Source organism: Vombatus ursinus, unplaced genomic scaffold (assembly GCF_900497805.2).
Source record: "Vombatus ursinus unplaced genomic scaffold, bare-nosed wombat genome assembly UNPS02014825.1, whole genome shotgun sequence".
NCBI lineage: Eukaryota > Metazoa > Chordata > Mammalia > Diprotodontia > Vombatidae > Vombatus > Vombatus ursinus.
Genome location: NW_020954603.1, coordinates 9548936 through 9564211, shown reverse-complemented (window position 1 = coordinate 9564211; position 15276 = coordinate 9548936). Strand labels below are relative to the sequence as shown.

Below are 15276 nucleotides of genomic sequence, written 5' to 3'. Positions count from 1 at the left end.
GGAATAATGATATTATCTATCAGACAGAGTTGTTAAGAGGATCAAATGCATTTTGCAAACCTTAAAGCATGATGTAAATACTAGTTATTCCTTGTCTTCATCTCAAATGGCGTATGAGTTTATGGTTTTTCACTTAGAAATTCTGCAGTATTTAATATACCAGAGTGATAACTTCATGTCCCATGTTTAATTTCTCTTTCTGACACAGGTATTCTTGGCGCCACCAATTACGGGAATTTAAAAGTGAATATCGAGTCGTAGCTTTGGATTTGAGAGGCTATGGAGAAACAGATGCTCCCTCTCATCAGGAGAGTTATAAGTTGGACTGCATTGTTGTGGACATAAAAGATATTTTAGACTCTTTAGGTATGTGAGCAGCATTGTTATAGATATGGTTATAGGTAGCGTAATTCCTTTTGCTAAGTGAATCATTAGTGTGAACAGGAATTTAAAGGGGACAATTAAATTTGTCTGAAAGAATTAGAGGGTTTAAAAATAGTTTAGAGGTCCTCATTTAAAAACAAGTATTTTCACTATTCTTTCATTAAAAAACAGTCCCCATGGAATCTTTATTAAGCAACATCTTATTAGCCTAGTTTAGCAAAAGGACCACAGAGATAATTTAATCATATAATTTTTCTGAACCTCAGTTTCCTCATCTGTAAAAAAAGATAATAATTTTATTACCTACCTCACAGCATTGTTGAGATAATATATATATAAAGCACTTTGCAGACCTTAATGCACAATATAAATTTGAGCTATTATTTAATTTAACCTCATCATTTCCCAGATGAGGAAAAAGAGATCCAGAGAGGGAAAGTTATTTCCCCAAGGTCAAAAGCTAGTAAGTAACCAAGACTTGAACCCAGTCCTTTTGACTCCAAGTAATAAAATTGCAGTTCTTTAAAATAAATTCTATAATGATCTGTATGTATAAAAGCATTTATAATAGCTTTTTTTTGGTGACAAAGAAATAAAAATTAAAGGGGTGCCTACCAATTGGAGAATGAATGAACAAATTATGATATATGAATATATGGAATTCTAGTGTGCCGTAAGAAATGAGGAAAGGAATACGTTCAGAGAAACCTGGAAAACTTGGATGAATGGATATAGAGTGAAGTGAGCAGAACCAAGAAACAATTTATACAGTAATAACATCATCATAAAGACAAACGACTTTGAAAGACTCAAAGTCTCAGATCTGTGCCATGATCAGCCGTGATTTTCGAGGCTGGATCCTCTCTGCCTCCTGAGAAAGATGTGATAGATTCAAGATGTAGAATGAAACTTACATTTTTGGACTTGAACGGTATGTCAATTTGTTTGGCTTGACTGTTCATATTTGTTGAGAGGTGTTGAGTGGTAGGGAGAGAAAATAAATGCTTCCTTATTGAAAATGTAATAAAATGAAAAAAATAAAATCAGTTCTATAATTCAGGCTTTCCTGATTCTCACTGGCTTCCAGGAGGTACAGTGGGTAGACTTGGGATCAGGAAGACCTGAATTCAAATCCTACCTTAGAAGATGACTAGCTCTGTGGCCCTGGGCAAGTCACTTAGTCCTCCCTAGACTCAGTTTTCTCCTCTGTAAAATGGTGGCATTTGACTTGGCCTCCAAATTGCTTCCAGATTTAAGTCTATGACCGTATTATCCTCCAGCCTACACCTATTCCCCGTTAGTTGAGACCAGTGGGTTTTATTTTTTTATACTCACCGGAGAAACAAATGTGACTCTCACATTTAGAGAATTATAAATTTAAACTTAAATATGACTTGTCTGGGTTGACTATAAATAAAATTTCTTTCGGGATTTAAGAAGCAAATAATTTTTACATTCAATGCAGAATTGATTCCCCCACCAAATTAATGAAACTAGGACCTTGATAATATTCTTGAACATGATGGCAGAGCATTTTTCGATGCCATGTCTACTAAACTAGCTAAGTGGCACAGTGGATAGAGTGCCAGACCTGGAGTCAGGAGGACCTGAATTCCAATTCAGCATCAGGCACTTAGCAATTCTAAGACCTTGAGCAAGTCTCCTGACCTCTGGCCCCCTCAATTTCTTCATCTATAAAGTGAAGATAATAATAGCACCTACCTCACAGGGTAGTTGTAAGAATAAATGAGATATTTGTAAAGTGCTTTGCAAATCTTAAAGCATTATATCAAAGCTTGTTGTTATTACTAGAACAAGGAGAGATCAGAAGGGCAACTACATCATATGAAGTAAAACCTGAATGCCGTTCATGAGGGTAGAACAATCTCTCTCCCTCCTCTTTCTTTCTCTCTCTCTCTCCTCTCTCTCTTTCTCTTTTTTGCACCCCCCCATTCTCTTCTCTCTTTCTCCCCCCCACATATACATACACTACATATATATAATATGTATGTATATATGTATGTGTGAATATACATATGTGTGTATATGTGTATTATGAACATATATGTGTATGTATGTGTGTATTTGTTCTCTTTTCAGGTTACAGTAAGTGTGTTCTGATTGGCCATGACTGGGGAGGCATGATTGCCTGGCTCATTGCCATCTGTTACCCAGAACTGGTGACCAAGCTTGTTGTGATTAATTTCCCTCACCCGAATGTATTCACAGGTGAGTTTTACAAGCCTCTACTTGTCAGCTTCCGCGTTTATGTAACAAATGAGCCCAAGTTGATCAAAATGCAAAAATAGAAATTTGCACCAACCCTGTAGTTGTATACCATGCAATTACAACCAATTGATCAATTATTTATTATTGATTGATTACAAGCATTTATTAAGCATTTCCTACATGCCAGACACTGTGCTTGGTGGTGGGTGGTGGGGATACAAAGACAAAAATGAACCATGAAACAATCCCTGCCCTCATTGAGTGCATGAAAGGGAGAAATACATTCTGAGGCTGGAAAGATAGGTTGGAGTCTGGTTGTGAAGGCTTTCGAAAAGGCAAGGAGTTCAAATGTGATTCTATAAGTGAAAGGGAGTCAGTAGAGTTTGAGTGACATTGTCTTACCTTTGTTTGAGAAGTGTCACTTTGACAGCTGTGTAGAGGGTAGTTAGGGCAGCTAGGTGGCGCCATAGTGCATAGAGCCAACGGCCTGGGATAAGGAAGACTCTTCTTCATGAGTTCAAATTCAGCCTCAGACTCTTACTAGCTGTATGACCCTGGGCAAGTCACTTAGTCCTGTTTGCCTCAGTTTCTTCATCTGTAAAAAGCGATCTGGAGAAGGAAATGGCAAACTACTCCAGCATCCTTGCCAAGAAAACCCCAAATGGGTTTACAAAGAGTTGGATATGACTGAAACAACTAAACAACAACCACAACAAAGAGAGTAGAATAGAGAGGAGAAAAACTGTGGACATGAAGCCCAGCCTGTGATAGTGGTTGATCTGAAAGGAGAAGTGGATTTGGATGAGATGTGAATGGAGATAAGTGGGCAAATGAAAAAGATACAAGACTTCCCAACCGATCAGATATGTGGGATGAGGGAGAGTAAGGAGCCAGGGGAACTTGGGTGACCAGAAGCAGTGTTGCCCCCAACGTGAGCGGGCAAGTTCAAAAGAAGAGTGGGTTTGGATGGAAACATAACAAATTCTCTTGTGGTTGTGTTGACTTTGAGATGCCTTGGGAACATCCCTAACGGGAAAATCAGGGTTAATAACAATCTTAGAGAAGCAAATCTTAGCGTATTTCCTTTATCATGTATAATTTACGCACACACACGCTCAAGCCCTTTAAGCCACTGTTTTGCTTATTTAAATGGAAGGTGAGGAAGGAACATGCAGGTGGAAGGGATTATGCAATGACATTGGTTTGACAATAGTGAGTTGTGGCAGCTATGAAACTAATTTGCCTTCTGGCTGATGGCTATGGCTATGGGTAGTGGCAGCCCTCTTCCGAAGAACTCTGAAGCTGTGATAACAGGAACTGAAAGAAATAGGAAGAGTGGCTGAACTCACTTATATTTACTTTTAGCAAATAGGATTTCATTAAATTTCCCATCCTTTCTGCTGGCTCTTACCAAGTTTTCACAAGTTCAAGTCAAGCCAAGTCAACACACATTTATTAAGGGTTTACATGTGCCAGGGAGCAACTAGGTGGTACAGTGGATAGAGCACTGGGCTTAGTATCAGGAAGATTCATCTTCATGAGTTCAAACCTGGCCTCAAACACTTACTAGCTGTGTGACCTTGGGCAAGTCACTTAACCCTGTTTGCCTCAGTTCCTTATCTGTAAAGTGAGCTGGAGAAGGAAATGGCAAACTCTAGTATCTTTGCCAAGAAAACCCCAAACAGGGTCATGGACAGTTGAACATAGCTGAAAAAATGGCTATATGCGCCAGGCACTATGCAAAGTGCTGGACGTACCAAAAAAAAAAAAAAAAAAGCAGACAGTCTCTGCCCTCAAGGAGCTCACAATCTAAGTCTAGAACTCCTTTTACTATGGGAGATGGGGGGCTTGGGGAATGTGGAAATTGTGCACAGAAAAATCATCTTGGATTTCTTTCCTTCTTTAAAATAAACCAGAAGAGGAAAAAAAAATGGAAATTTTCAAGGGTTGGAGCAAGGGAGAGATGGGGGAATATATCTGAGTAACTACTCTAGAAATGATCCCTGAGTGTAAATTTTGCTACATTATGAACATAAAATTTGAGTTGTGCAGATATCCAACTGTCCTAACTCTGCAATATCGGAAGTAGGGCCAGGGAATCGCAGAAGTTCAGAGTCAGAAGGTACGTCAGTGGCCATCCATCAGGGTCTATCAACTTGGATTTTTAAAAAATAATAATGATTTCTAAGTGAGGTCACCGAACATTTATTAAGCATCTGCTATGTGTACTAAGTAAGGCACTGTACTAAGTAAGCACTTGAAACCCTATTTCAATATAATTGGTTTCCTTTGTGATCTTCTGTATTTTATTTTATGCATTTAAGAACATAATTCTGAGAAGGGGTTCATAGGCTTCCTCAGACTGCCGAAAAGGTCCAGGCCCAAAAGATGGCTAAGAACCCCTGAAGTCCAACCCACACTCATAAGAATCTTTCCCCCTCCCCCAGCATACCCAATAAGTGATAATCCAGGCTTTGCTTCGAGACCAATGAAGGAGAAGCCACCATCACCTCCCCAGGAAACTTATTTCATTTTGGGATGATGCTAATTGTTAGGAAGTTTTTCCTTTTACCAAGCCTAAATTAATCCCTCTGAAACCTCTCATCATCCCTAGCTCTACCCTCTGGGACCAAGCAAACGCATCTAACCCCGCAACCAGACAGCAGAGAATTCGAGTTTTGGAACTGAGCTACATTGACAGTCATTCTCAGAGGCCTTTTCACCCATAACTTTGTATTGAACTAACTACATGTTGGCCCAGTTGACTCAGAAGTCTTTTTTGCTCAGTTTATTCTGCCAGAGAGACAGCTGGCTGATAATTCAACTAAAATGACAGTTGGTGATGTTTCTGGAACTCTTCTGTCGATAAGAACTAGGACACAGCCTGAGTCAATATGAGCATCAAAGGACATGTTGAGCAATCTGTTTCTCTCTACAATTTGCCAACCATTCTAAAATGAAGGCAGCTGAGTGCTGTAGTGGACAAAACGTTGGACTTTGAGACAGGAAGACTAGATTTTAAATTCTGCTTCAGACACTTACCTAGCCATGTGACCCTGAGCAATTCAGCCTCAGTTTTCTCATCTATGAAACTGATAATAATAGAACCTATTTCACAGGGTTGTTGCAAGGAACATATGAGGTCCTGTATGGAAGATGCTTTGTAAACCTTACAGAGCTCTGTAAATGTTACCTACTAGTATACACTCTTCTCTTAATTATGCTGAGATGTCTAGTCATGTTGCCAAATAGGTCTCTTGCTAAATAGAGATTTTTAGAAAAAAAATTTAATATGATAATGCCCCACCTATCCAAATCACATTTCTGGAAACTTCATCTCTTTGGAATGTAGCTGTGAACCCAAAAGTAAGCAAAAATTAATTGTCAGAGTGGCATCTGAGTGTTGATGAAAATAGCTGTCCCAAAGTCCATGTACTTAGTACTTTGAGACCTTCACCCAGACAACAGATTGAGATGAGAATATTGAAAGCAATGAACACAGAAGAAGAATTGTGGAAAGGGACAACTTCAAGCGCAAGGAACAGAAGTTTAAAATGTCCAAGTCTGGGGCTTGCTCTATTAGAATACTGTATGATGACTGACCATGGATTTGAGTGAGAAGAGGCCTTGAGGTCGCTTAGACGGGATATGTCAAACACGTCCTGCCCAGCCCAAGCAACCTCATATCCAGGGAGAAGGTTCTGCAGAGGAGAAAATCCTAATCTACAATCTTAATATTAAGGAGAAAGGTCCTCAATTTATCCTTCTAGCTACATGAAAATGTGAGCAGACATGAACACAGTCTTCAGTGAGTCACGTCAGTTGCATTCAGAAAGGAAATATGGCACCTGCAGTTATAAAACTCCTAAATAGCAAACATATTCTTACATTAATTGTGACAAGGGGCATAGCAACTATAAGCTAGACATTATGGTTCCAGAATCGGGGGCCGAGTTCAAGTTATGCTTCCAACCACTCACTCCCTTTGTGGTTTTGCCAAGTCACTTCCCCTCCGTGGTCCATTTTCCTTTGACTTGGTTCATCAGTTCCTTCCCACTCTCCATCTTTCGTCCTATGATACTATGGAAACCTTTTCAACAATAACAACAAATAATTACCTTCCCACGTGTCCCTGGAGACAGTGTTGAGTCACCTCGACAGTGAGCTTAAGAGGCAGAACTCAGCTTTCCTCGGGCTCAGTCTCAGACTGCATGAATTTCAAGGATGACCCTGTATACATTAACATGAGACTGGGCAGTATTGGACCCTCCCCTCCCTATCCCCTGCAATATCTGAACACTACAATGTGTATCCCTGATCTTCTCAGAGTTTTTTGTGAATTCTTTGAACATCTAACATGCTGATGTTAAAAAGAAGTGTAAAAATATATCACTAAGACATTTAACAACAATGCCCCTTTACTGTTCTTATGATCCAGACAGTGGGACCATCTTAATGAATCAATGAAAAACCTTTATTAAGACTTCTTGTGTCCAAAGAACTACACTAAGCCCCGAGGAACAAATTGCCCTCAAGGAGCTTATATTCTAATACAGGGAGACTACACAGATATGAGACCAGAGTCCCAGGGGGGGTGTTTTAGTTTGGGAAGTCATACGGATGGTGAAGAGAGCCATTGGGTGGTCCATTCACAAGCCCTTTCCAGAAGCAGTGATGGTGCTGTGTTTCCAGAACAAGAGGTAGAAATCTGGAATGTGTAAAGGGGCAGGGGAATGGGCAAGAAAATGGCCAGGTAGATGGCTGACTAGGATAGGAAACATCACCATGAGACCATGAGATCACCTTGGAACAAGGCCATTTTGATATTTCATTAACAAAATCTAGGTGACCCCTAAGTGATGAAGTGGAGAGAGTGTTGGCTGTGGAGTCAGGAAGACACCTCGAATACTTGCTAGCTGTGTGACCCTGGCCAGGTCCCTTGATTTCTTTGAGCCTTAGTCTCCTCATCTGTAAAATGGAGATAATAATATCACCTACCTCACTGGGTTGAGATAACATATGTAAAAGCACTTTGCAAATCTTTAAGGGCTATATAAATGCTATTTTTATTTTATCATCGTTATTTTTTAATTTCCTTCAGGATATGGTCTAAAATGGACATACCTCATATTAAGCAAAGAGCATTATAATAAAGTTCTAGGATTTGTTGTAAATGCTTTTTGTATTTATGCCTGTTTAGGGATTACCCATAATGACATCTCTTATTTATTAGCACTCCCTGAATGTCCATTTATATCCCCAGCACCTAACTCAGTGCCTAGCACATAGTAGGTACTTAACAAAGACTAAATGATTAACTTCTTTATAATCTTAACTCAGTTTGTCTGTCCAGTCATTTTTTCCCAAAAATCATCAATTTTTGCTTTTAGTTTCTGGTCATTTTTTCTTTCAGAATACATCCTCTGGCATCCTTCGCAGCTGATCAGATCTGGTTATTACTTCTTCTTTCAAATGCCATGGTTTCCAGAATTCATGTTCACCATAAATGACTTCAAGGTGAGCTTATGCAAATGCAATTATTAATGTTCCTGAGACAGATTTTAATCAAATTTGGCCCTTAAAAAAATCAAGCCATGGGCAATAGGAAACTTTACTATATGATCTAAAGATTTCATCTTTCTCATTGTTTTGTTTATTTTCCAGGTTTCTATTTTCTATATTTTAGGCGATAGCCCTCATTCTGTAGGGAATGCCTCCATTTCTGACTGTCTGCATCATGCAGAAAGCCTTTAAAAACCTGTCATTAATCTAGACATTTGGCGTGCACTGGCATTTGAACTGCTCACATAAAAAGCCAGACCTTGTCAAATTCATGTTGGGGGAAGAGAAGGAATGGCAAGGAGGGCAGGAGATGGTAAGAGGAGAGACAGAGAAAGAGGTGGTCTTGGCAGGCAAAGGAATCCAGAAAGATGATCAATGATACACTTGTGCATAGCACACTGAAATGATCCCACCATTTCATACTTACAAAAAATAAAATAATCAGGCTTAAACCAATTCAAGAACAACCTAAAACATTATACAATAAAGTGTTAAATTGAACAAAATCAGTAAGTACCCTGGACAGTCAAGTGGGGGAATAGTAAATATTGATTGGAATTATCTTTTTCAGGAGCTTGCCCAATCCATCATTCTTTCTCTCTTTCATTTTTTAATCAATCCCTATTTACTAGATCTTTCCCTACTTATAAACATGCCCAAGGATCTATTATTCTTTAAAATTACTCATTAGACCCTGATATCCCTTCAAGCTTTTGTCTTGTATGTAACCTTAGGAGTCTGGGGATCCTTATTTCAATTCTAGCTCAAACTGGGAAGTCAAGTCTCCAGAGCAAGGCTACATCTCCTTCAGAATTCTAGGGGTTCCCCTAAGAGGTTGAGGGTGTCCTTCTTTAAAGATATCTGACACCCCACTGTGTTGTGTTCTTCCCAATATCAACTTCTAGTTACAATTAGTATCTCCCTTATGTCATCATCATCATCATAGCTAACATTTATAGTGTCTACCATATGCCAGGCACTGTGCTAAGTGCTTTATAAATATTATTTCACTTGATCCACACAACAACCCAACCCTGGGTTGCAATTATTATTTTACAGTTGAGAAAACTGAGGCAAACAGAAGTTAAGTGACTTGCCCAGGGTCACACAACTAGTAAGTGTCTGAGGCTGGATTGAATTCAGGACTTCTTGGCACCAGACCCAGGGCTCTTTCCATTGTGCCACCTAGCTACCTCTTATCATCAATATCATCATATCATTAATTCCCAGAAGTGATTTAAGCCCCAGAATCATTTAACCAATCAACATTAATTAGCTTTTACAAAGGCATATTTACTGAGAAGATAGAGCAAGAACAGAAATCCAAACATTTGCCCTCAATCTTCTGGGGCACACTCTCCCCTATATAACCTCAGTCCTTAATAAATGATTATTGCTTGTCAATTTGCATTCTCTGTTGTGTCAGAGTCAGGAAGGTCGTTGGGACTACATTCCTCCTGGGGCTCATCTGTCTACAAAATCTGGGATGGACTCCACCTTCTGGATCGCTGGCATTGAAGATCTCTGGATCTTCTCTTTTGCCCTCTCTTAGCTCACAAGGTTATAGCCTAGAAGATGCTTCTTTCCCTTAGAAAGAACAAAAGCAGGGGCAGCTAGGTTGCACAGTGGATAGAGTACCGGCCCTGAAGTCAGGAGGACCTGAGTTCAAGTCTGGCCTCAGACCAAACACTTGACACTTACTAGCTGTGTGACCCTGGGCAAGTCACTTAACCCCAACTGCCTAAAAAAAAAAAGAAAAGAAAAAAAGCAGTACTCTTGCCTCTCTCTCAACAAGAGCAGGGCTGGGTGTTCCCTGTGGCTTCCCAGGGACTAGCTGGAGGTCCCTCCCCCACCCACAAGATTTTCCTAGTAACTCATCTTCCAAGATCACCATGGAGAGGGGAAAAGGACCCACTTCCTTGGGTGTCTTTTTTTTTTTTTTAATACTACCCCAGTTCCATGTTGGCAGACGGGCAAAAGTCTCTCTCTTTACCCTATGGTTAGCCAACCTGGCACAGAATAGAGCTGCCCATGATCCAGAATCCACATGGGGGATTGATTACCTCCAGATGAACTCAGTGCTCACGTTCATCAGAGCTGGGCTTGTTGTGTTCCTAGTTCTCTCTCCTCAATTCAGCAGCCAAACACGGAGTGTTTTCTTGACTTCTTGAGCCTACTACCCCATTGCTCACTGCTCAACCCCTTTAGATCTGGCTTTTGAATCTAACTGCTCCAATAAGACGGCTTTCTCAGAAGTTACGCATGATCTCTTAATTTCAAATTTCACTGGTCTTATCCCAGTCTTCCTGATCTCGCTTCAGTATTGTTGACTCCTTGCACTCCTCCCCGGCCCCATCTTAAAACTCCCTTTCAGTGTGTTGTCTTCTCCCATTAGAAGGGAAGGTCTTTGAGGGCAGGGGCTGTCTTCCTCTTTTTGCTCCTATTTGTATCCCCACCATTTAGCCAACTGCCTGACACGTAGTAAGCACTTAGTAAATGCTTGTTGATTTGCCTGATCTTGTCTTGACCGCTTCCTTCTTCCGGACACTCTTCCTTTGGCTTTAGAGATACCGCTCTTCCATGTTTCTCCTTTAACTTGTCTCAATACTCCTTCTGATATGACAATGATGATGATGATGATGATGATGACAGTGACAACAATATTGGTGATGATAGCATTTATATAGTGTTTTAAAGTTTGCAAAGTGCTTTACATATAGTATCTCAGTTGATCCTCACAACAGATAATAGGCAGCATTATTCTTGCTATTTATCTGACACTTTCATCTCCTATATTTGGTGTCTTCCTCAAGCCTTCCCTAAGCATAGGTGTTCCCCAAGGCTTTGTCCTGGGCCCCTTCTCTTTTCTTTCTCCCTTATTTCTCTCACTTCCCACTTTGTGTTCAGTCATCACCTTGAGGCACATGCCTCCCAAATCCACATATCCCGTCCCAATCTCTCCCCTGAACTCCAGCCCAGCATCCCCAGTTGGAAACCTCTGCCTGGTTGTCCCATCTCTTCATCCTCTATTTACCATGTATCCGGGTGTCCAAGTTTGAAAGCTCAGTCATTCTTGACTTCTCTTTCACTGCCTACATCCAATCCCTTGACAGGCTTTGTTAATTCTGTTTCCACAACCTCTCTCATATTTATCCCTTTTTCTCTCAAACTGAAGATCTGTCACATAGTTCAGGCTTCGTTACCTCTCATCTGAACTATTCCAGTTGCTCTCTAATTAGCCTCCTGGCTTTCAGTCTCTGTTCTCTTCAAACCATCCTCCACACAGCTGCCAAAACCATCATCCCAAGATCAAGGTCCAGTCACTCTCCTACTCAAAAGCCTTCAGTGGCCCCTTTTTGAACTCTAACATAAATTTCAAATCCTGTAGAGTCCCTACAGAAGGCCTACAGAATTTAGTACCAATCTCCATTTTCAGCCTTATTTCACATTATACTCCTCTCTGTACTCTTTGTTCCATACAAACTAGACTACTAGATGTTCCTCAAACTGAATATTCCATCGCCTTCTTCCATGTATTGATCTTGGAATGTACCCCCTCCTTACCTCACCGTGACTGTTACTGAGTAAGTGCTTAATAAATGTTTATTGAATGAATGAATCTCTACCCCTTAGATTCCTAATTCTTTTTTCAAGGGCCAATGCTGGTGTGATGAAAGAAAAACCACTAGAGACAGTTTATGGGTAATTTATAATCAATTTATTAATTAGGCTAGCCAGGGTCAGTAGTTTCTCTCCGTAACCAAAGATGCTTAATGGAAATCCTGAAAGCCTTAAATCCCTTTTGAAAGGGAATTCCTTTGACAAATGAAAATCGACCCTGAGTGGTGGACATTTATTGAGGAGGTGGGCTAAAAGTCCTCAGCTCCTCCTACGGAGAATGTTGCTTGATCATGAGACAGCCACCTCTAGCAGTCTGGACAGGGGAATCAATCCTAGATCACTCTGGTTGGCTTTCTCCTTCAGGAGCTGAGTCACCCTAAACTCTAATGGAAGGGCACAAGCACAGGGGCTCCTTTCCCCAGAGTAAGAACTCACCCAGTCTGGATTCTATTTATACACAAGTTGGGTCTCCTAGTTGGGTGGGGTCCCTCCCAAGATTGAAGAGCATGTATTTGAGTGCTAAGAGCAATCAGTCATGTCTTTCAGAGACTGATTTTTTAACAAGAACTGGGCCTTCATAAGTAAATGGAGGAGAAAAGCCTGAATCCCAATTTAATAATTGGTTATTAATGTGATAGTAAAATAATTTCTCCCATCTGAATCACTCAGCTACGAGTGTTTTCTCCCTTCTCAACTATTCCTAGAGCTCTCATCACACCCTATCTTATATTATACTTAACCATTTACACACAATATCTCCGTAATAATATGTAAATTCCTCGAGACCGGGGACTGATTTCTTGTATCCCCAGCACCTAGCAAAATGGCCTTTGCATATAGCAGCTGCTTAGTAAATATTGGTTGAATTGAATCAAGTCAGGCAAAGTTGCCTGGTGATGGGCCTCCCAGTATTTGGATGCACACACGGGAAAAATAGCCCAAGCAAAAACATCAATGAATATGGGGCGTGTGAGGATAGTGAGAAGACTGACCTGCCTAGAGGAGGTGGGACATACTGGGTAACTGCCCCTACCTCAACTTTCCATCAGAAAGCAGCGATTGGGTTTATGGAACAGCATATTAAGGACTCGCCTTTTCTCTACCATAGGCTCTGAAATATTTATTTACTAGCCAGAGGACTGGCATTGGAAAGAAAGGGTGCAGATTAACACCAGAAGATCTCGAAGCTTACGTTTATGTCTTTTCTCAACCTGGAGCACTGACGGGCCCAATTAACCATTTCCGAAATATCTTCAGGTCAGTGTCTTTTGGCCAGACAAAATATTCCAGTTGAATTCTGGAGATCCAAGGTTTTCTCTCAAGGAGAAGAGAGCAGAGCGCCATGTTTTTCTAGTCTTTGGAGGAATCCAGTTGCATGGGTTTGGTTCATTTGTCTGCTTTCCTTTTTGTGTATCTGTGTCTTTCACTAGGAACAATGAAAACTTTATGTTTGTGAAATTCAGTTATCTCATTTATTTTTGTCCAAGGAGGTGGGAATTTACAGCTTATTTGTCATGAAGTGGGGGGAACTCCAGTCTGTGTCACTTGCTGCTAACAGTTGGGGGAAGTCATATAAATCTGCATATTTTCTGTCACATGAAAGGAATGATTTATATACTAATTAATGAGGGGAAGATCATCACTATTACCATGAGGTCATCATTCCACTCCTTCCTGTGTTATACAGCTTGACTGTACAATAGCCAATCAACTAACATGGCATAAGATAGATGTTTACTTGAATAGAATGATATTATTAGTAGAACAAAATACTAGGTATGATGAGAAAAGATATTCAGCTTTGTTAAAAACATAAGAAATTTTCTGAGTTCAGATGTTCATTAAAAAAAATCTCAGAAATTATTTACAAGCATTAAAAACTAAATACAGTTATAGGGCAGCTAGGTGGTACAGTGGATAGAGGACCAGACCTGGAGTCAAGAAGACTCATCTTCCTGAGTTCAAATCTGGCCTCAGACACTTACTAGCTGTGTGACCCTGGGCAAGTCATTTAACCTCGTTTGCCTCAGTTTCCTCATCTGTAAAATGAGCTGGAGAACGAAATGGCAAACCATTCCAGTATCTTTATCAAGAAAACCCCAAATGGGGTCTCAAAGAGTCATATATGACTTAAATGACTGAATAACAACAGTTGTAGGGAAACAGATCAAAGCTCCCTTTCATCCCAACATTCAGGAGTTCTTATATATCTCTTTTTTTTAAAGTAAATGAATCTTCTTGATAAATTATCTAACTAGAATCAAATTTAAATTCAGCTAACCACTAAGAGTCAGGAAGACCTGATTTTGAGTACTATCTTAGACACTAGCTATGTGAATCTAGAGCAAGTCCCTTAAAATCTCTTGGCCTCAGTTACCATATCTGTAAAATAGGGATAATAATGGCACCTACTGCACTGGATTATTTAAAGGCTCCAATGATATAATACATGCAAAGCACTTTGTAACCCTTAAAATCCCACACAAATGTTAGCTCTTATGATTTCCAGGATCATTTTTTAGAATACACAAGTTGGTTTCCCAGGAGAGCATTATACTGCCTCATTAGAAAAGATGGTGTCTTAATTTTGAGGATGTGTTGTAAGCCCCTGCATCTTTTCTTCACAGCTGCCTGCCACTAAAGTATCATAAGGTGACCACTCCAACATTGCTCTTATGGGGAGAAAGAGATGCATTTATGGATGTGGAGATGGCAGAAGTCACAAGGATTTATGTCAAGAGCCATTTCAGGCTAACAATTTTGTCTGAAGCCAGCCACTGGCTTCAGCAAGACCAACCTGACATAGTGAATAAATTAATATGGACATTTCTTAAAGAAGAAATGAGGAAAAATGAGTAATTTTAAGGACAAGTGAAAAGCCTGTAACAGCCAAAAAAAAATGTGAAAAAAAAATGCTGACTTTTTCAGCATTCTGTTTAGGCTTTGTTAAGGAAGACACTGTTTTCATTGTACTGTATTGTGACTATGTTGCCACACAGTTGTTTTGCTGTGTTGAAAAAAAGAAGATTGTGTAAGACTGTAAAATGTTAATGTGGGTTTTTTTTCCTGTTCTTCTGTTTTGCACATAAAATATCTGCCTTAAAATATATTTACTTATGTAAAAAAAAAAAAAGAAATTGTAGGAATTGGATGAATTTTTTTTAAAAGTGTCTTCATTATGTTAATACGTGGTGCCTTTTACAAGTTTAAAATGAAAAGATCCAGGTGTGCCATATGAAAAGACAGTGATGTGATGGTGTCAGTTTTCATTTTATTGATGGAAAGCTTTGGTTTGTTTTAACTATTTTTTTAACCATTAAAAAAATCCGTTACCAAATCTTTGGGTCTCATGGCATGTTACCATGCTAATCTGAAGACAGCTATATTTAGAGGTGTTTGTGTTCTTTAAGAGAGTTATGAATACTTCCTTGTACTGTGAATTTCTTACTGTCAAGCAGTGATTTGTGGAAGTTGGTTTCA

The 15276-nt window shown here is 39.7% G+C and overlaps 1 protein-coding gene across 1 annotated transcript in view; it reads left to right on the top strand.

Moving 5' to 3' along the window:
- Nucleotides 1-14887, top strand: part of EPHX4 (epoxide hydrolase 4) — a 30454-nt gene extending 15567 nt beyond the window's left edge. Inside the window, exons 3-7 of the mRNA XM_027838132.1 lie at nt 209-366; nt 2485-2613; nt 8027-8130; nt 12905-13053; nt 14424-14887. Coding sequence (XP_027693933.1) covers nt 209-366; nt 2485-2613; nt 8027-8130; nt 12905-13053; nt 14424-14655 — 772 coding nt within the window. The 3' untranslated portion in view covers nt 14656-14887. The remainder of the gene's footprint in view (nt 1-208; nt 367-2484; nt 2614-8026; nt 8131-12904; nt 13054-14423) is intronic.
- The last annotated feature ends 389 nt before the right edge of the window (nt 14888-15276 follow it).